At 32.7% G+C, this 22924-nt stretch overlaps 1 protein-coding gene across 1 annotated transcript in view; it reads right to left on the reverse strand.

Annotated features, from left to right (window-relative positions):
• The window catches only part of LOC143083433 (exportin-2-like), a 46458-nt gene extending 23936 nt beyond the window's left edge, over window positions 1–22522 (reverse strand). The window contains exons 1-14 of the mRNA XM_076259690.1: window positions 22446–22522; window positions 18405–18494; window positions 14064–14209; window positions 11544–11645; window positions 10962–11107; window positions 10486–10576; window positions 9785–9892; window positions 7748–7840; window positions 6527–6694; window positions 5627–5756; window positions 5202–5267; window positions 4336–4445; window positions 3542–3631; window positions 2516–2600 (exon numbers count right to left, since the gene is read on the reverse strand). Of these exons, the coding sequence (XP_076115805.1) occupies window positions 2516–2600; window positions 3542–3631; window positions 4336–4445; window positions 5202–5267; window positions 5627–5756; window positions 6527–6694; window positions 7748–7840; window positions 9785–9892; window positions 10486–10576; window positions 10962–11107; window positions 11544–11645; window positions 14064–14209; window positions 18405–18489 (1420 nt within the window). The 5' untranslated portion in view covers window positions 18490–18494; window positions 22446–22522. The remainder of the gene's footprint in view (window positions 1–2515; window positions 2601–3541; window positions 3632–4335; window positions 4446–5201; window positions 5268–5626; window positions 5757–6526; window positions 6695–7747; window positions 7841–9784; window positions 9893–10485; window positions 10577–10961; window positions 11108–11543; window positions 11646–14063; window positions 14210–18404; window positions 18495–22445) is intronic.
• Window positions 22523–22924: the final 402 nt, after the last annotated feature.

Raw genomic sequence — 22924 nt, forward strand, 5'->3', positions numbered from 1 at the left:
CAGGAACAAAAAGCGATAACATCCCACTGTTCTGCCATACTGTTTCCATGCGGTAAACAATCTGGTAACCGAACATGTCATATCAGGGAGAACAGTTGAAAAAGAAATTCTGGAAACCAGTTACTACTCTGACACTTCGTATCTCTCTCCCTTTTAGGAGCACCGATATGCATATATAGTTCCATTCGAAACGCTCAGGCATTATCCAACGGATTTAACATGCGCAAAAAGTAAACAAAATTGCAGAATAAAACACGTTTTATATCGATATTTAAAGGTTCTATCAACTGAAAAAGAGATTTTCTTCTCTTTAGGTACAACCACCCATCTAATTAAGTTATATAAGAGAACAACTACCCACACAATTTCAATTTCTCCTCCCCCATCACCCATGCAAAAAAAGATCAACTGCCGGCCAACACCCCATACATTTTTTTCTGGAATAGCCCTTAGTCACAAATGCTATTAATTTTGAACAGACAAAAGAGGTGGAGGACTTTTGATTTCCTACAAAAATTTAAAAGTATGTAGGTGATTAAACTAGAGGCTCTAAACAGCCTGTGTCCCTAACCTTTGTCTATGTACATATTACCTGATTTATCTGAAAAGGAGTAGGTTCAGTAAGACCCCTTTTTGGCCCCAAAATATAGCAGTTTTACAAAATTGTTAAAATGTAAACTTTTAGTTATTTATTGGACAGTAGAATGCTTCTGCTACATAAATATGGGCTGTTTTTGACAATACAATGCACATATATCCGGTACTAGCACCATTAAGTCATGCTAAATTACTGAAATCCTCATAATTCTAGCATTTTAGTTAAATTTTAGACGGTTTTCGTGTAAAACGAAAGTGGCCGCATTCGTGTTCATCCTTAATATTGAAATGTAAGTTGTATTTTATGATAATACATAACATATATAAAGGTTGAGGATGAACACGGATGCGGCCACTTTCATTTTTACCAAAAACCATCTGAAAAGTGACATTTTTCGGCATATTAGGTAGATTTTTCATATTTGAGCTGGAATCGGATCGTTTTTAATGACTAAATCTGTTAAAATCTTTCACATACAGGGTTGGCAAAAACCCGGGTTTTATAAGTATTGCCAAGCCCAGTGGGAAATACTGGGAAAACCTGGGTTTTACTGGGTAATACTGGTAATATAGAATACTGGCCTGAATTTTAAAGAGGATTCATTTATCAAACACAAATGCAATACATTTAAGATATACATAAACCTATTTTTATTTATAACTACATGTACGTTTACTTGTTTGAGAGTCCTATAAGACATACATGTACAAATGTACTTGTAAGAGTATACTATACATTTGAGAAAGAATTATTCTAACAACTCTGAGATTTTTGTTTTCAACTATATATAGCTAACATAAAGAATTTACCAATTACATGTAATAAAAATTACTTTGAAATAATTTATAATATGTACAAATGTACATAACTAATTGATAAGTAATTATTCAGATTTGAACATAGATATGTTTATATAACAAGAATCAGCCTTTTCATTTCTATAAGAGTTAATGACAAGACCCTGTAGGGTGTTTATTTAGCAATCATGATAGCATATATAGCAATTTAATTTACAATCCACATAAACACTGCAATAAAATGTTTAGATTATTGAAACAATGCTTGGAAATTAACAAGGAATCCTAAAATGTGCAAATCTTGTATTTTGCCTACATGAAATTTATGTAGAGAAGAGAATGAAATTGAATTTTTTATCTTCTAGAAATGACTCTCAATGGTAATCTGTATAAAATGTATATATTTAGCTATAATATTATGAAACTACAACAAGTCTTTACTATTTATTGTTGAAATAAGCTTAAAAAATCATATTGCCCAATATTGCCCAGTATTACCCATTTCTGGGAGTATTGCCCAGCCCAGGAATACCCGGGTTTTCCCACCCAGTAAAACCCGGGGGGGGGGGTAATACTTTGCCAACCCTGTTCACATACACTAATTAATTCAAATAAAATAGACACTTAAGTGTTTAAAAAGTGGTCAAAATCTTTCGTCAGATGAACCTGAAATTTGAGGCCAAAATCGGTCCTTACCAAACCTACTCCTTTCATGACAGCTAACATTGTTTCACCTGTCAGATTTGCTCTAAATGCTTTAGTTTCAGAGATATGAGCCAAAAACTGCATTTTACGCCTACATTTTATTTTTAGCCATGTCGCCATCTTGGTAGGCAGGCAGGGTCTTCAGACACATTTTTCAAACTAGATACTCTACTGATGATTGTTGCTAAGTTTTGTTAAATTTGGCCTTGTAGTTTCAGGGAAGATTTTTTAAAAAGTGAATGTACGACGAAACCAATGGACGCCAGATGCCAAGTGATGAAAAAAGTTCACTTGGCCCATTGTGTTAATCTGCCTGGAATAGTCCTAGAGCAGTTTAATGTTATCAACCGAAAACTTGATAACACTGAGCTTTGAAAAACTAATTGACAAACATTAACTATAATGTTGTACTAACCATCTGCTGCCTGAAGGTCAGGTACAACTTGTGTGGTGAAGAAATCAGCTGTATTAACCAAACTACTGGCTGTTGTAATACCATGCTGTAGAGTAAACAGGAAATGTTGTAAACAATGTGTACAAATCAAGTATGTTAACAAAAATCACTTACTAAAATAGTGGTAAAAGTTATATACAGTTGGTTTAAAAATGTTTACAATTAGCAATGCAAAGTTCAACACCACAAGCTGTTTTCTAATGATTCTATTCTTTGTAAGCATCTGGTAATCAATTAATTAAAATGGATTGCATTCTTTCAACTGGCAGTCATTACAGATTTTTTTTATACTTTTATTTTTGTGTTTTTAACGCCACTTTTTATGCACAGCTTTTGTGCTATTTTGTGGCAGCCAATTTTTATTTGTGGAGGAAGCCGGAGTGCCAGTCATAGATATTCTCATTCACTTTGTTGTCTGAAGGATGTAGTTTACTCTTTTTTTCTTTCTATAAAGATGTACAAATACATTACAATTAGTTCTAGGTATAAGAAGTTAGTGCATCAAGGTAAACACATGAAATAAGAAGAGTATATAACACAATATCAGGTGTGCTCATTGTCATCTGTCCAGAGTAGCTGTCAAAAAGATCTTAAACATACAAAGAAATTGATTGAGTTATATTGGTTTATTGTTGGTTGCTTAACATATAATGGCAAATATTTCATGCATGTTCTGGACAGGAACAAATTGGTTGAGTTAGATATTAATCAACTCTTCCATAAGGTCACTTCTACCATGTTCTAATGTCTGCCGGTTTTGTTTTTTTTTACAGCTGAAACAAAACAAGAAATAAAGACTGAAGCATCAGCAATAAGGTGTGGATTCATTATTGAGAATTTTTAACAACTTCCATTTTTGAAATAAATCAATATAAAAACTTTAAATGAGGCTGCCATATTGTAAAATTCATTCTACTAATTTTTGCATTAATTTCACTATTAACATGTTTAAGTGGATTTTGAACAATAAATAACTATTTAATTTACTTTTTGTGTTTGACCTTTAGCTGCTAAGGATGTTACTAAGTAATAAGCTACATCTTTTGATTTCCAGCTGGAAGGGTTTTTTCCATACTCCTGAAATATATACAACAGTATTAGTATTGATTAAAAATAATTACGTTCAGACAATTGAAAAGTCATTTTTGCACATGTAAAAACTTAACATACAGTGTAAGAAGTTAAACCATTAAAGGATTGATTTTCATGGATGCATTAGGCTGTGTTGGATTACAGTACTCAATGCATTAAAATCAAATTGTACATACTATTTGAAATAAAGTACCCTTATTCATGTCTACGAACTTCAGCACAATTGCTTTCAGGTCTGAAGAATGAACTCAATCATTCTCTTTTGATATTTAAAAACAAAGTGCTGACTAGAGCTCATAATGGATTATCATGAAAAATATTTGTTTTACTAAGCAGTAAGCCTTTATGGAACAGATTCATTAAATAATCAAATTTTGGAAATTTAAAATATTTTATTTTTCAAATCTAACAAGAATGTGATCAGTGGAATGTGAAAATGGGGTAAAATCTCTAATTCGACTTTAAAATTAGAAAGACCATGTCATAGGGAACATGTGTACTAAGTTTCACGTTGATTGGATTTCAACTTTCATCAAAAACTACCTTGACCAAAATCTTTAACCTGAAATGAGACAGACAGATGAACGAACAGAGGGACGCAGACCAGAAAACATAATGCCCATAAATGGGACATAAAATTCAAGAATATATTTGAACAAAAGTTAACCTGGTCCTTTAAATCAAAATACCTCAAGAAGTCCTGCTACATATTGTGAAAAATTCTGTATTACAGGTCCTTCAAATGATTTACTTAGAGCTTGTACTAAATCACAAGCTGATCGTCTTCTTGTATCAACATCTGTAACAGAAAAAAAACAGAATTAGACAATACCAATTTGAAAGTGTAATGCATTTAATAACACTTACTAATAGGTTATCCTACAAGTGGGAAAATGAGATGTCAAAAGAAAAATAAAATTCCAGCTTTCAAAACTTGGGAATTTTTGTTTTTCACATATATACCATTCTTATTAATAAAATATATTACTTATGGGTTTACATTTAATTGACCTTTTTAGCTGTTTTGCCTTTTACATCCAGCATTAAATTCATTGTTATATATATAAATTTATTATTCTTTTTTTATTAATTTAACTAGTAAAGTCAGTTGACCTGAGGTCAATCTTCTTAAATGATGCCATTGAACATAATAACATAAACATTGCGATATGAGAAATGTATAAGGAATGGCACAAATGTTAAATTCTTCTATTAGGGCTTTCCCATCACTTCATGTTGTCTGTACACCAAAGATCACAGGAATCACATTTCTAACATCGCTACTTAAATTATGATATTTACAGTATATATATACATGAGGCAGAGGGTGTAAAAAATAGTTTTTTTTTTTTGCAAGTATTACCATTGTTAACTTACTATTTTAAGACACAAATAAGGAGCAATAGTGGCTATCAATCATAGAACGGGTCACAAAAGGATGTCTGAGCAGTAACAATAGATTATGTACTCATGATTCACCTATTAAACTTAAACTAAGAAGCAAATAAAACTTGTATGCATGTGTTGTCATCAATGTCATTGTACATAAACATACCAGAACCCTCTATATCCCTTCTAATATATTCGTCTGGATTATCTTCAAATAGCTCTTCATCTGCATCTAAACAATAAGTCACATTTTCCATTAATTATTGATGTAATTTATCAAATAGCATAATTTCTATGTCGAAACAAATAGTCAATTAACCTGACAATAGTTAAAATCTAATAACTAATCAAATTAAAACTTCCATTTAAAATAACACAAAATACTGAATTTTTGTATGTAGTAGAAGCAATTCTACTTTCAATAGCTATTAATAAATATTTAAATTAACAAGTTGAATAGAAATGGATACATCTAAGGATCATTTCTATTCAGTCACTCTAAATTTTGATACTCATCTTGATTTATAACCAAAATGGTAAAACTAAGCTTTGTGTGTTTATTGTCAAAACACTTAGGTATCAGAAACCTACCTCTGAACTGCATGTTTGGAACAATAACTTTTTCACAAATACTGGCTAGTGTACTTGGATCTTCAAACAAACTTTTATATGATGGCCTTTCTGCCACTGATGCTAAGAACTGGATGGCATTACTGACTAGCTGAATAAATATATACACAGTGAACTTAGAACATTAGTCAATTAACATTATCATTTACTGTGGATTGAGGAAAACTTCCATTATCTGGGTTTTGCCAAAGTATGAATACAAGCCTATATAACAATTTGTTATTCATTGAACTATTTGACTTCAGTTTTACTATCAACAAGAATGTGTCCTCAGTACACGAATGCCCCACTCGCACTTTCATTTTCTATGTTCAGTGGACCGTGACATTGGGATAAAAACTCTAATTTGGCATTAAAATTAGAAAGATCATATCATAGGGAACATGTGTACTAAGTTTGAAGTTGATTGGACTTCAACTTCATCAAAAACTACCTTGACCAAAAACTTTAACCTGAAGCGGGACAGACGGACGAACGGACAGACGGACGAACGGACGGACAGACGAACGGACGCACAGACCAGAAAACATAATGCCCCTCTACTATCGTAGGTGGGGCATAAAAACTACATTTACCTGGTCGTTTAAATAAGATGGACGTAATGCACACCAGCCAATTTTGTGTACTAACATGTATGCGTAAAAAGTAGATAAACTGTGATTATATTGGTTGACAATATATAGTTTGTCATATTAAAGTTGCATTTGATAAAACTGATTGAACTTATTTCCTTAAGCAATCACTCACTAAATATCAGCTGACAATGTGAATTATTGAAATCCAATGTACATGCCAGTGATTTGGCAAATGCCTTCTAGTTAAGTTAAGGTATATGAATCATTTATAAAAACTGAAGCCTACCATATCATATTTAACTTGCTGTCCTGTAGATGTCAAGAGATTCCATATTGCTGTCACAAAGCTTGGCAACTGTGGTGAGAATTCTTCATCATATTTCTGGGCATATAATGCTACATTATCACAAATTTGGGATTTGACTTGTTCTAAAAGGCCAGCCTCTTCTTCATCCTGTAAGAAATATATTCAGGTCAATATAAAATAGAATCAATATATCACATATTTGAGTTAACTTGTGTTGTTGAGTTTCTGTTTTATATATTACATTAAAATAAACACCTTATTCAAATTAAACAAGACTGAAAAGTACTTTTTACTCAATTAAATATTATCAGAAAATATGCAGATCTATTTGAGCAACCATTGTGCAAATTGCAATTATTGTAATACTTATGCTAAAACTGAAAATTGTAAATGTTATCAAATTAATCCATTCATTAAATTCTTAAAGTCGAAAAACTTTGTACTTTAAGGATAATGCATTTTATCTTTCAATATTGATTTGTTTGCAAAATCCTTACTTTCCTTGAACTAGAGGCTCCCAAGAGCCTGTGTCGCTCACCTGATTCTACTTGGGACTTTGATATAATAATAAAAAATGTAAAAAATTGTAACAGATACTTATAATGATGTTTTTAATATTGTTATGTTTGGTTTCATTTTATTCAGTAGTTCTCTTAAAGAAGACATTTGTATGTATTTCCCTTAGGGTCCTATGTTAAACTAAGTCCCCCGCTGGCAGCCATCTTTGATAATGGAAGGGCTACAAAGTAACAACACTTGGTCAGCACCTCATAAGGAACATTCATGCTATGTTTGGTTTCTTTCCATTCAGTGGTTCTCTTAAAGAAGACATTTATTTGTATGTATTTCCCATGGGGTCCTAAGTTGAACTAAGTCCCCCACTGGCGGCCATCTTGGATGATGGATCAGCTACAAAGTAACAACACTTGGTCAGCACCTCATAAGGAACATTCATGCTATGTTTGGTTTCGTTCCATTCAGTGGTTCTCTAGAAGAAGTTCAAAATGTAAAAAGTTTACACCGAAGAGGGAGGCCAAATGATGAGAAAAGCTCACTTGGCCCTTCTGGCCAGGTGAGTTAAAAAGCTGAAAAACACTACAAAGGTTGTGTTAAGAAGCCATCTATCATGTCTATCTTCTTTTCTAATCCTCTACAGCAGAATATCTTTTTCATATAAGATGTTATGTTTATAGTATTTACCTGTGTCCTTAATATTTTATTATCTGCACTGAGTAATGTTAAGAAATGGTTCATCCAGATGCCCATGTTATCTTCAAAATATTCTGGTAAATCCTGTAATCAGCAAATAAAATATGGTTATTGTAGTAAAGTATGAATTGGTTGAACATTGTGCTTGATATGTGACTTTTTTGAGTTCATGATACAATAACGAAGAAAACAGATCATTTTTAAAATGTTAAGGTCTTGTTTCATTGGGTTTGTGTTCCACTGACTAAATATTTTTTTTTAAATTGTCAAGTTCCTGATCACTGCTGATAGGTCAGTCAGTGTTACGCAATAACTGATAATTAGTTTTACCTGAGCCACACTTATCTCAGCCTTATCGGATTATGTTATCAGGTAATAGTGTAAATGATCATCAAGAAGATAGATATTTTTTTTAAGAAAATAAAAAAAATAAAAAAATTGAAGAAATAGAGTGTACATACTGAGATATCTTTCCTGCTTTCCTGGTTATACATTTGTATGTTGTCAATCATTTATAACAAAGTCTTAGTACAAGTATGCTAGAATCATTATCAATGATCGAATGAGATAAAAGTCGATGACAGGGCTCACACTACTTCAGAATTATAGGGAGAAGTGACTTCTCTTTTTGAAACTGATAGGGAGAAGTGGTGAGATTTGAAAGAGAAGTGCTCATTCGCGCTGTGCGCTACAATGTTTGGATTTTATAATAGTATAAAGGGCCATATGTAAATAATGTTCTTTTTATATTGTTCAATTCATATCTGAGTAAAAAAATTACAATTAAGTAACATTTGAAATTAATAGTTGTTTATGTTTTACTAAGGTTCTTGTGAGAAACTACAAACTAAATATCTAGCACTAAAAAAAATAATTTTATTTTAAAAAATGTAAAGAAATTATAATATACCACATGTATATCAATTACAATTTAATTAAAAATTATCTTGTGTTTAAAATTCGGTGTTTCTCATAAAAAAAATATAAAAGATATTAAGCTGGGCCATAATATATTGATATTAGTATAATAGTCTCCGAGTTAAGCAACTTTAATCAATAGTTTGAAACAATCCATAAAAAATATATAGGGATTTATATACACCAATCAATTAGATGTAACCAAAAGTCTCTTAATGCGTGTGGAATGCGTAATTTTTTCCCTTTGGGATCAATATTCTTCTGTCAGCTGTTCCATCCATGTGTCAGTAGTAAATATTGTAAAAGTACGGATTTCGGTCACAGCTTGTCCGTTTCAGATCCGTAGTTTAGAAATCGGTCAATGGCGGACGAATGCAAGAAAATTTTACAAAAATAAACGATGCTTGACAAGTTATTTGGAAGGAACATGACGTTTTAATGCAATAAATGGATTAAACATTTACTGGATGCAACTTTTATCATGGTTAAATGAAGTAACAAAATTATTTTGCCGCCGAAATTTAGGTTGATGTACGTTTTTGAATAACAAGCACCAGAACTTGCGGAAATGCATGAAGTGATAAAAAGTTGTATTTTTATCAAATAACCTGCTACACACTGCGAAGACAATGCTTCCACCTCTTTTCTAAAGATAATGAATCGTTTATGTCTGAATTTCTTTAATTATCAATAAAAAATTGATGTTTCATCAACTTGGTAAAAATTGAAAATGTCCGATGACCGAAGCGACTGAAAGCAAGTATCGTCAAGAACAGGGCGACTTGTTTTCGCTTTTGGGGGTCGGGGAAAGCGAAGTGACGGCCAGGAAGGCGACTTCTTCGCCCAAGTCACCTGAGCCCTTGGTGAAACCCACCAGATACATATTCTGCATACACCAATTGCTTATTGTACCTGAAAAATGAATGTGACCACTTATTGCTTATAGTATCAGAGAAATGGCATTAATACTAAAACTTAATGTTGATCTGTGTTGAAGGTCAGATGAAGCCTGTCTGAGGGACATGCAGACCTTGCAATGACTCTACATGTACAGTATATTCAAGATGGGCATTATATTTAGTGTGATATAAACATTGTGTAATTACTAACCTGAAAATTTAGACTATAAAATATTTTACAAATTAGCACTATAGAACTGAAGATGACTTTTAAAGCAACTGGATCTTCTGCATGTGTCTTTGCCAATTCCATTGTTGCCTACAAAATATAATATAAAATAAAGGTAGTAAAAGAAACCTGCATGTACACTCAGTTAGGATAAGTGGTTAATAAATACAGGTAGAATATATATTCTTCAGTGCCTACTTCCTGTGACACTAAGGATTTTTGAAGGCGAGTCCAGGGACAAGTCAATTTTGGCCATGGTGAGTCCAACATAAAGAAGATATTTTATTGAAATATAATTTATTTTTTTAGTCTGTATGACTTAATAGAGCAGTGAAATGACATTGGATTCAGAATACTTCTAAAGTTTTGCTATAAAATTATGATATGCGTGTACAGTTTGTAGAATTTTTTTCAATCTTGAGGCATCTTTTGACTCGCCAGATTTTCAAAAGTCCAGGACTCATGGATACGCCTTAATAGTGAGAACCCTGAACACATTTATAAGTTAATAATTTTGTTTATGTAAGTCATCTCATTCCATATAAATTGTTAAATTTCCTCAAACTGATTAGAAGAAAATGTTTCATGAAATTAAACTCTACAGATTACATTCTGATTTTTTCCTTTGCAAATAACAGTTCTTAAAGTTGCTGAACAACATTATGCAAGCATAAAATACTTACATTAAATAATTCTGTGAAAGGCTGAGCAAAATTATCCAATACAAACTTGATTTCTGCCCATAACTGCTGAGATTTAAACTCATGTCTGTATCTGTAATGTAAAAGTAAAATGTTGTCCAAGCAATTTTACAACATTATCCTTGTTTATTCTTATAAGGACAATAGAAAATAATGTTAATACATAATTATGATGTGTAAACAATTCATTAAAAGCTTTGTATGTCCACATAACTTTTTGTTCTTTAATTTTAAAATCTGAATAAGGTTTCACTTTTGGCTGCTTCATTGAAAAATACTTAGTCCAAGGATGGCACTTAAATTTCAACTATGGGTGGATGTCAAGTACAGTAAAACTTATTTGCTGATTTTCTAAAATTTAATGTTTGTTTTTGTATTTTTATTGTGTGTTCAATTTTGTAAAAAATAAATTTCCCCAAAACCTATTGATTGCCTTACTCTAACACACTTTTATTTACCTTTTAAATAAGGAATGAGCTGTAATTAGAATTCCATTTATAACATGAAAGTCTCCAGTTTGGAATTTTGTGACCATTTCTTGCAACAAGTCTGGCCATTTGTCTGGAAAATCTTCCCTTCCAATAATACTTATTGCATCACTAAGCTGTAAAATAAAACAAAATTCCCTTCTAATCAGTTTTACAGTATAAGCCATTAATGTCAGCCAAATTTCTTGCAAGTGGCCATTTTAAACTCAGATTTGAAAATAATTGTATAATTTCATTTGACATTGCAGAAAATTGGTTAACATAAATAGAATAGTTCTGCTTTAAAAAATGTATTTATGAGAAATGTTTTGTATACTTTTGACAAATAAGCTACCAACTTCAAATTTTTTTTGAGACCTTTAAATACATTTGTTATTGTTTATGAATGAGTACAGTTCAAATGCACTGTTAACTGTTACATTTCAAAATCATAATCTTGGTGACAATCATGGAAAAAAAAGTTCAGTTCTCCATGACATGTGCAAATTGTAGATATACTTGACAGCTTGAGAAATAGTTTCTAGTAACACTAGAATGGAGGAATAGACTTACCTGCTTTTGTATCTGATCAGGACTTTTTAACATCAAACCAACTATTCTTTGTTTGATGGTAGTCCTATCATTTCTATGAATTTTATCACCTTCATCTTCTGTCTGAAAAAATAAATTTAAATGACCAGATCTTCCCAAAATAACATTTTTTTTAAGTGGTTTACTTGTCACAAGTGTGTTTTTTGGTCCTCAAAAGATTGCAATGTTGATATTATGTTTTTCAAACTTATTCAATATCTATCTAGACACATTGAAGGCTGTACGGTGACACTAGTTGTTCATTTTTGTGTTTTGTGGAGAGTTATCAAAATGGCAATCATACCACATCTTCTTTTTTACATAAATCTAAAACATCTGAAATACCAAATAGACCATATATGTCAATTGTCATAGCCTTTGTTTTTTTCTAGCATATGGGAGTACTCTTAGATAAGTATTTTGTGACTGATTTTTTGTGCTTCATATCAATGTCTAGTTAGGCAATTTCCAACTTTTTTTACACCACTGTTTAGTTACATGGATGGTTTAATCCCAAAAAAACATGTTTCAATCCACCATATTCTTTAATTCCCAGGTCAGGACTCTGGCCATCAGGAGCCTATGATTCACATGATTCAGGTCATTGTTTTTGAAATTTTTATTTTTTTGTTGTTGCATAAATTGTTTATTGTTTGAAAATGTTTTTACATTTTGTCAAGTTGGAGCCTTTGACAGCTTACTGTACAGTTTTGGTTTTGCTCATTGTTGTAGGCTGTAACCTACATTGCATAGTACTTTAAGTTGATTACATCTATGTCATTTCATCAATGGTAAAATTTGTAACACTGGCAATCATACCATATCTTCTGATTTCTCTATTAACTTAAAAACTTTTACATTAAATTTTTTACTAAAAAACACATCTCTCAATATATTCTGATTCTGAAGAACAATGCGATAATCTGATAAATTGATAACAAATATGAAAACCCCCTCTAAGTGATAAGCTGTGCATGTGGTGTTTATTGAATAAAATGATAAATCGAAAATAATGACATCATCATACTTTCTGGATAAAAATAAAACACCGACACATAATAAAAGTTCTCACAGGATGAATATATCTAGGACTTATAACACTTACCAACAGGTTTTCATACGATATATCTATACATACATTTACCTGTTAAAAACTAAGACAGCCCACACAGGTGACAAAACACAGTGATATTGTTGGCTTTTTTCTAAACTACCTCTACCCCTTTTTATTGGGAAAATATGCGTCATTTTGATCAAATTGGGAAATTTATAATAAATCATGAATTTGACTGGAACTTCAATTTGCAGACCCCCTTTCAAGATTTCAAGAGGTAAACACTTATTTTCATTGATGATACATAAATAGACCCTCCAATCTGCACATATAGTCATTTTAGGCATGAAAAATGTTTAAATGAGTGTTTTTCAGTTTGTATTCATACACAATTACTATACTGATACTGTATTGTTTTGGGAAAAAAGTTAAAATTTTCTGTTTGGGAATAATTTTAAGCCATTTTTTTTTCAAATTGGGATTCTTCTCCAGGGGAAAAAGCCTTTATTCTCCTGTAATTTAAGGCAAACAATATCACTGAAACATTATTGATTTATAATTGTGGTGATGACATAAACTGACCACACTGAGAGGTATGTGTCTACTGTAGTCAGGATGAAATTTAAATGGCAACACAGTAGGAATATCTGTACACACAGCAAAATGAAAGGTTGGACAGTTATATAAGAAAAAACTAATAACAAAGTATTTCCTAGTAAAAAAAAGGCTTTCAAAACTTTATCCTTTGGTTTTTATTGATAGTTGTCTCATTTGATGTCATACAACAATTCTATCTGCCAAATCAAAAATTTTAAGACAGACAAACTTTTTGATAGCCTGTAACTCAAAATTTTACAGACCAATATAGCCGATTTGATCATTGACAAAGTGAAAACGTTCCTGAAAGAGGTATGTATTATACCAGAACTCAGTGAAATCACAATGATATTTCAGAATTGTGACTAAATAAATCATCACCCAACAACCCTACAATCTTCAGGAACACTGAAAACATATTATTTCCCTTTGTTTCTGCATTTTGTAATCAAACACTTTTTTGATAATTGATAAATAAGATGGGGATTATGCCAGGTGAACCTGGTTTCACCTGATGGACATAGAGACCTTGAAGGGATTTCATAGACCAAACAGTATTATTTTATTACTTATAGGTGAGAATTTCATGACAACTATAGGTTGATTTTTTCTAGGCAGTCAATGTGTGGTCAAGCACAATGGTCAGATGGAAACTTCCAAAACATACACAAGGCTTCTATAAACAAGGTATGAAGCATCAAAGTTTTTACTTACTAAAATCACTCAGGTGAAATAATCAAATATAAATGCCCAAACCATGGTTAAACAAAACCATATTTACTACTGCCATGAATTATTTCTCAAGAAGCTACACTCCAGCACATCTTTTGCAGATGTATTTAACAACTTACCACCCTCCAGCATCTTTTTGTGTAATTTTTAAACGTGACAGCTGAGCTGACCCTGAGATGAACTGGAACACCATCTTTGTCTAATAGAGTAAGCAACAACACAGGGTAATTTTGGCTTCCTTCAACAGATTCTAAAAACTTTTCAGCTGAAAAATAGGAGAATAAAATTTAGAATCAAGATTATATATGATTGTAACTTGAAAATAAATCACACCGTATAGCACTCTCATTTGATGCTTACTTCTATACTCATGAAAAAAAAGTGTGTAAAAATTCAGGGGATAAATGACGGACATCAATGGACTTAAACCAGTATACCCCTTCATTTAGGAGCAGAGGTAGAATACAATATACCGTTTATAAAAAAGAAAGCCCATATAGATTTGTACTTTAGGCCACTTTTTTTTTATTTGTTGGTTTACGGATCCGCCGACCCTGTTTTTCACGATTTTAAAATAAAAATAAAAACGATTTTGAAGATTTTTTTTAATTCCGCCGACCCTTTTCTGTTTGAAGAAGTACAAATAAAAATAAAAACATGATAAAAAGATCGGTCTTTCTTCTTCCAGTCGGAATACCCTCGGAGTGGATTCGAAAATCCTGTGCGGTTCCCTGTTCAGTCAACGTTTCATCATGATCTAATGTGGTAAAAAGGAACCAGTTGAAAGGCGGTTCCCTGTTCAGTCAACGTTTCATCATGATCTAATGCGTTGAAAAGGAACCAGTTGAAAATGGAGGACCAGATACGATTTTACAAATACTTACTTATATTTACACATTAATTGTTGGAGATTTTCGGTGTAAATCTAGCCGTTGAACAAAATGAACATCCCAGTCATGAATAATAAAAATGAAAATTATTTTTGAGATCGTTTGGGAATTTTGGTTTAAAGGGGGTCTCATAGGGGGGTTCCAATCCCGGATCCTACTTACTGTTTTGTAAGATTCCTGTATCCCGCTTACACTATGTACGTAAGCAATTCTCATTTTTTTGTCATTTCCCGGGTCCCACAAGACCTCATTTCCCGTTTTCACGCCACAATAATTTGACTTTCACATGTGACGCTTACAAAAAATCGGCAATCCCGCATCACGCTTAGACCCACTTTAAAAGGTCGGACCACCGCTAATTTGAACCCCTGTTTCAGCACAGGAGTTTCTCTACTGTGATAGTCGACTTTGGTCTATTTTTACCCTTTATTGATAGGATTTCAAACTCCTTTGGTTTCAGACAGTCAGTGAGGTTGACGGAGTGTCAACTTTGGTTCAAGTGTTGATCAGAAAGTCTGAAACCCGTCGAAAGGGGCTGTTTTAGTTCCATTACACATATATGGTAATAGTCCTAATAATTATGACATCTGGCAAGGCTTCCTTGCATCCCAGATTTGTTTTTAAATAGCCTTGCCAGACGTCACTAAAGGGGAAGGATCTTTTCACTTGCTGCCTTGGATGGGTGTCTGATTAATTGGCCTTATTATATAAATACCTAAATACCATCCGACGGTACCCATTAAGATTTAATGGAACAGAGATGGGATATGGTGAACAAGAGACCAACACAAAATCAGAACATGTATAATTACTGTCATAGAATGCCTGACAATAAAAATCACTTCGACATTTATAAAAACGGACAATCACAGGACACTTCGAGATATAAGCTAATACTTAGCAGTGTAAAATAGCATAAAAAGCCTAATAAGGACATGTTTTCATGTACCACATATGAAGGCAGAGACATGCAGAGCGCATTTGGTACTTCCTTAATAAGATTGTATTGTGTTATGAGGAATTTTGTCACTCCCTGATCTAAATTTGATAAATAAATACACAGAACAAAGAGAAATGCAATTGGAAAAGACACTTCCCTTTCATCAGGGACATATATATATAAATCTGCTTTCATCAATCTACATTTACATTGGACCCCTTGTAACACATATATGTACATTTAATTTAAAATAAAACACTTTAACAGCAAGAATTAATACCAAATTATGAAACGATCTGCATATATGGTTAGTATAATACTATTATATAGAGTAATGTCATTGTTTGTTTCTCTCTATTTTTGGTAAAAAAAAAAAACAGTATTAATTCCAATTTTTACTTTTAATTTTTTTTCGACCTTCAGTGTTTTAGGATTCCCATTACCCGTTACCCGGGGTAAGTGGATTAGGACAACGGGTAAGTCATTTTTTAGCCTTTGTCACCCGGTGGTAAGTCAATTTTCAAGTTCGGGGAAGCCGAAAAACTCTTGAAATTTCCCGGTCCTCTTCAATTTTCCCATATCTGCTTTTTATTTTTATTAAATCATGAGAAAAAACTTTGATAAAAGATCGAAGATTTTGTCGATGTCTATCGGCGCTTTTATTCAAGCACTCGTTTACTAGGTGTAATCAAGCGCAAAAGAGACCACATTCTTCTATCATTCTAAAAGTCGGTCACGGTGTCGGTAAAATCGGAAAATCCGGATTGATAACTGGTGCTTAAATCGGGACATAAACGATTTTTTTTCTTGTCATCGGAAGAAAATAAACTTACAGTTGCATTTATTATAGCTCTTAATAAATGACATAGTAATAACTATAACATATTTGTCAAATTTAGTAAGAAATCGTTTTTTTTTAAATTTTGTACAAAATTCAATCGTATCCGAATCCAGCTTTGTTCAGACAAACTTCACAACATATAATTTAAAGCATGTCATAAAAGTTTTTAAATTTAAAATCTATGTGCAACAAATGACTTATCCTTAATCATTAATGTTCAGTGAATCAGCCTGAAAAATATTCAGTATTTTATAAAGAGCATGTCTGATTTTTAAAAAGAGTTGCATGTAAGTCCCTTATTTTTTTTTACAGTGGATTATTGGTATGAAAGTCAGTGAAGTACTGTTATAGTTCAATGTACTTTTCTGGTGGTATAGGTATATAGTTACAATTAAGCCATATATTTCAAATACTTTTCAATACACTTTAGTCATCATTGCTTCATACAAAACATCATTTGACATCACAAAAAAGGGTACTTTCTGAAGCATGAAAAAGGTGCCAGGAAATGGCTAGAATGCAGGATTTTGCATCATTTACCCCAGAGCTTCTGGGGGCCTTGAGCGGCCCCCAGACCCCCGGCCATAAGGGCGGCGAGCTTTAGCTCGCCGCAGCGGACGGCGGATTTAACTTTTAGATGTGGGTAAGTAATTTTTTTATTGATCTTACCCGTGGTAAGTTAAGGTGCCAAAAAAATCCTAGAACACTGGACCTCCTACCCTATATTTTTTCATTATTATTATTTATTTTTTTTTCTACCTCCTATCCTTCCATTTTTAAGAAGAATCCCGTAAACCAACTAATAATAAAAAAGTGGCCTTATAGTCTGGCAAAGTGTTCTCCCCAGATATTTCATTTAGCATCCTGGTCAACAGGTGAAATTGAAATACCATCTTGTTAATAAAATTATAGCATCACATCAGGGGTCGAATTTAAGCTTTTTTTGTGTACTAGCCGGCCAGACCAGTGGACTGAAAATGTATTGGTCCAGCTTCAAATCTACTGGTCCTAAAAAAAAATGACATTCATTTGACAAACACTAAAAAGTTTAAAATAAATAATAGATGTTTACTTTTATTTTCCTCTAGTGCTTTCATCTCCTTTATTCCAATAGATTTTGTGCTGTTGTGATTGTTCATGAGCAAGTACAGAATCTACGATCCCATAACAAAAATACATTTCTTAAATAGGGGTGTCACTGCAAATGTTTCAGATGTTATACAATTCATTACATTGCGATCGACTATATAATTTAACCATTCACGATCTTTTTCCAAGGATTTTCTTATATTTACGTTTCTTTTTGTCAGTTTTATAAACTTTATTTTGATATTCCTTTTGAATGTCAATTATTTTATCTTGTTGTTCAGTGGTTTAACTCCTTCCAAAAATTTCCACAATATGTTTTGTTGAGAAGGACGCCCACCCAAAATATCAATTTACTTGGTCAGTTGTAATACTTAGTACCCCCCAAGTACCGTGTTATTAATTTGGTGTGTAATTTTTATAAAAAAACCGAGAACGTGATGCAATCAGTGATTTTATCGACAAATTTCTACTGGTCCGTAACAAAATCTATTCGAAAACCACTTCAGATAGCATCACATTTAAGATTATAGCCTCACATTACTATGATACTAAAAGGCCCTGTGGAGAACACTGAGTGATGATAGTGGCTGATGGGCCTCACAGAATGTTTGTAACATTTACATTATTACACACCTTTTAAGAAGGACAAATTAACATACAAGAATATCTACAATGTAAGCTTCATTTAGCGTAAAGTTACCTGCTTTTCTGACACTTGCATCAGGTGACAATGTCTGTTCTAAATAACCTGCCAATGACTGTAAATTACTATCTGTAACTTCCATCCTATCTGTAAATTACGATTAGTCATTAAATTAATCACAATTACAATGCACATAAATCCAAATTTGTTATAATGCGTGCATAGGCTCTTTTAAGTTTTTTAGGGAACTGTATCTGACCTCAAACGGAGACTCCAGTTTATTTAAAATTTGAGATTGTTTTTCTGATGATTCTGACATTTTTGAATGGTTAGGCCTAAATTAAAATATTGTTTGTTTGCCCTTTTCCGACCCTATGTTTTGAAACAGGGTAGGTAGGTAGGTAAAATATTTTATTTTTTTCCCCAAAAAAATAACTTGGCTCGGTATATTATTTGTCATCATGGTCATGGGTAGGCAGGTAGGTAAAATATTTTATTTTATAGATACAAAATCTGCATAATGTCATTTTTTTGTCCGTTTGTTTTTGCAAATAAGTTTTCCGCTGGGACTTTTAGTTTTGAAAAAAAAATATATAAGAGATAACTTTGTACTGGTAAGATAATGTCCGGGCAGACATAAATTACTAGTAGAAAAAGTCCCTAGAGTGTTACAAATTTCGTGTGTGCCTTTTTTTCCAATAAAAATGATATAAGACTTAAAACTCAATTGTCACGTATTTTGCATCACATTTATAAATGATCTGTATGGAAAACTTGGCGATTTTACTGCCAGATATTCTCCACTTTACAGGGTTTTGTCACTTTTGGTTCATGTCAGATATAAATAATTTAGCGGCATCGTTAACATAATCATTCTGATATGCGGATCACAAAAGGCCATCCCTACATAGAATACAACGTCCGTTTACAAATTAGTTTGTACACACGTAAATACTTTTGTATCAAACGAACTTTTTTGTAAATGAACCCTGCTCTTTAAGTTTAAAGGTACAGAGTAACGTACTTCATATCATGATTTCAGAAAGTGTTCAACATCGATTTCAAACAAATGCTTTGAAACTTCAAATGCAAGTGTTCATGTCAAACGCTCAGGTGATACCAAACGGACTGGACCTTATACGTAAAGATAAACAGTAAAAAAGTTTTGAGCGGGAAATACAAATATAAGATTTTTGGTAGGAACGAAAAAATAAAATAAAATCTTGCTGGTAAATACAAATAAAAGATTTTCAGGCGGAACGAATTGATAGGGTCGGTCGGTAAAGGGCAAACAAACAATATTTTAATTTAAGCCTTACCAAAATCAAAGAAAACCTATTTTTGTTTGTTAGAGAAGTAATGATCAGTTCAGAAATACAAAAGTTTGAAAAGTAATGATGAAAAATAGTGAGTCCCTGGACATACAAAAATTGGTTATCCCTAGTACCCAGATGTACAAATAAACATGGTGTAAAAATGTAGTACCTACATGTACCTCATATTAAATAAATATACCTATCTAATAAACCCCCACTCTGCTGTCTGGTTGTACATTACCTCCCCCTTTACTGCCTTGAATGTATACCCCAGCAGCAGGAAAATGAAAGTAACAGTGCTACATTTTTCTACACTAGAAAGAGAGCAGAGCCTTTTATTTTGAAGGGCTGTTTTGATGGACAGTGTACTACATGTATATATACATGCACTGTAGGTGGTACAATCTAACAAATTATCATTGTTTCTTTGATTCAATGTGGCACATCCACTGAATTGTTAAGTAAGCATACACATTTTGTTAATGTCATGAAGTCACAAAAACTCTGCTTTCACCCATCTCTTAACTGACTGATAATGATGCATACCTGTTTTACAACACTGTTAATAAATACATTTCTTTTGGAACTCAGATACATAATTTCATATTAGAATGCATGTAAATTTGCAAATCAGCCCATAATAATGGCATACATGTAAGTAAGCACACAGACAATATCAAAAATAATTTACATGTATCATACTTTTTTTTAATTCCCCTCTTGGCATATGTACATGATTGCGACAGTCATTGACTGTAAAAAGTCATCTGACTGCACTTGTGACAGTTCTGCCAACTTTCCATGAGGCAAAGGGGCGAAATTGGTCAAAATTGTAAAGATAAAATAACAATCAATACAAGGAAAATGCCGTCAAATAAACAGGAAAATGTGGGAGTCTCGCACTAAATAAATGAGATTTGGCAGCCCTGCTATGATAGAGCATAAGAGTGATGATTTAAATATTATTTTTTCTGAGACAGTTTATTCATTTTAAATGGTGAAGTTGAAATCATCCCTTTGTAAATTTTACGTCACCATCACTAGTTGCCTAATCTAAAGATTTCTATGTTGTGTCTAGTCCAAATAATTATGACGGCTTGAAAAGCTATTATATTTTTTTCTTTGATGCCTTACATCGCTGCCATTATTCTGAAGCCACCATTTTCAGTTGGACTTTGAGAGTGTATATTTTTTCTCAACTTTAAGATCCAATTTAGCCAAAAAATTCACATTGAAGGATACAAAATGAAAATTCTTACTTTTTATGCGTTTGCTTGTGCAAAATATTTCCAATTAATCCCTACAGTAATAATAAAATAAGTAACAATTCCATCCGAGGCGGGAACAAGTCTACTGCTTTTTATAAAACGTTTATTTGATTTCTTTTTAGGAGATTATAACATAATTTTTGCACCAAACTCGGTAAAATTGACAAACCTGAATTTCTAGAACCTTTGTTTTACATTATCCGGAAATTCAGGTCAGTCAAATTTAACAGTTTGGTTCAAAAATCTATTTTAAACTCCTAAAATGCATCATCTTGAGGAGAAATCAGCTAAACATTTTAATAAAGCAGTAAATTCCCTCTCAAAGTCCAACTGAAAATATGAGTTCAGCATTATGACGTCAATGTAAGACGTCAAAGAAAAAAAATATAATAGCCTTTCAAGACGTCATTATTATTTGGACTATGTTGTGTCATGTGTACTATTTTGTTGCCTGTTTGTCTTTTTCAATTTTAACCATGGCGTTGTCAGTTTATTTTCGATTTATGAGTTTGACTATCCCTCTGGTATCTTTCGCCCCTATTTTACATACAGATAGCATTGATACATGTACATTGTTTGCACCTGTTAGGAGTCAGGAATCTAACATGCAATAGTTGTCGTTTGTTTATGTAATTTATACGTGTTTCTCAGTTTTTATATAGATAAGACCTTTGGTTTCCCCTTTTAAATGGTTTTACACTAGTAATTTTTGGGCCCTTTATAGCTTGTTGTTCAGTGTGTGCCAAGGCTCTGTATTGAAGGCTGAACATTGACCTATAATGGTTTACTTTTATAAATTGTTATTTGGATGGAGAGTTGTCTCATAGGCACTCATACCACATCGTTCTACATGTATCTACATAAATTTAGCCAGATGTTAAAATGCTGTTTTGCCAGACAAGATGGTGGTGTGAGAAGTCAGAACTTGACCCATTTCAAAAAGTGGATATTTGCCAGTCCCCTCCCCAGGGTTTTGGGTTTTACAATCATTTTAGAGGCGGTCACAAAACAATTGGGGGGAGGGGGTGTCAGTGAAAACTATAAATATGGGAAAACAAAGGATGAAAGGTAGGATAAGCTTACATAAATGAAGAGATAAAGAAAATGAACAAATTGAGGCCCGATTTATATGGATCCACGACCGTCAGTTGGTTCAGAAGAAACAAAGCGGCGCATCCATTTTTGGACGGGCAAATATCCACTTTTTGATATGGGACGAGCTCTGACGTACCACGGGCCAGTTTGTCTTGCAAAAGAGTCGTTGAACGTTAGAGTAATCTCGGACTAACATAAAGTGTATACTTCTACATTTACATCGTTGAAAAGCAATAGGCCAGGGTCTAACACCCGTCAATGGTATAATTTCTTTGTCATATTCCTCATTGAACAGGTTTTAAATTAATCAGTTAATGGCTGTTGATACCTAACAGTTAAAATGAAACCATATTACGTATAAGATATTAACTGAAGAAATGAAAAGAAAATGGTAAACCCAAACAAATAATTATTATTACCTCACGTTTTTCGAAATGGCGCTTATTTTTTATTCCGTATGGGGGCGCTTCTGTATGAATCGGTCAGAGAATATCCGAATGTTGCTGCAGTTAATGACCGAAAAGACACACGACGAACATAATTTGACTACACTATTTGTTTTGGGTGAATTTGTCCGCTATACACACCAATTAATTCCTTATGAAAGGCGTTTAATCCTATAATAACATTTGAATTGAATGGACTATTCAATAAAAATGGGGACCCTTTTTGGCCGTAAAAACATAAAATAAATGTAAAATGCACATTTTAAACGGTTCCGAGCGTGGTTCCTGTATATTCTATAGTTGCTGTAAAGTGTAAGTGTTGGACATTTTTATGCTGTTTTCTCCCTATTGATATGCTATCATAAAATGATAGTATGAATCCAAAGCTATATGTACTGATCAATACATTTGATGTCGGACTTGTCAGTAAAACATAGTTAGACATGGAAATC

The sequence above is a fragment of the Mytilus galloprovincialis genome, chromosome 1, assembly GCF_965363235.1.
Source record: "Mytilus galloprovincialis chromosome 1, xbMytGall1.hap1.1, whole genome shotgun sequence".
NCBI classification, from domain to species: domain Eukaryota; kingdom Metazoa; phylum Mollusca; class Bivalvia; order Mytilida; family Mytilidae; genus Mytilus; species Mytilus galloprovincialis.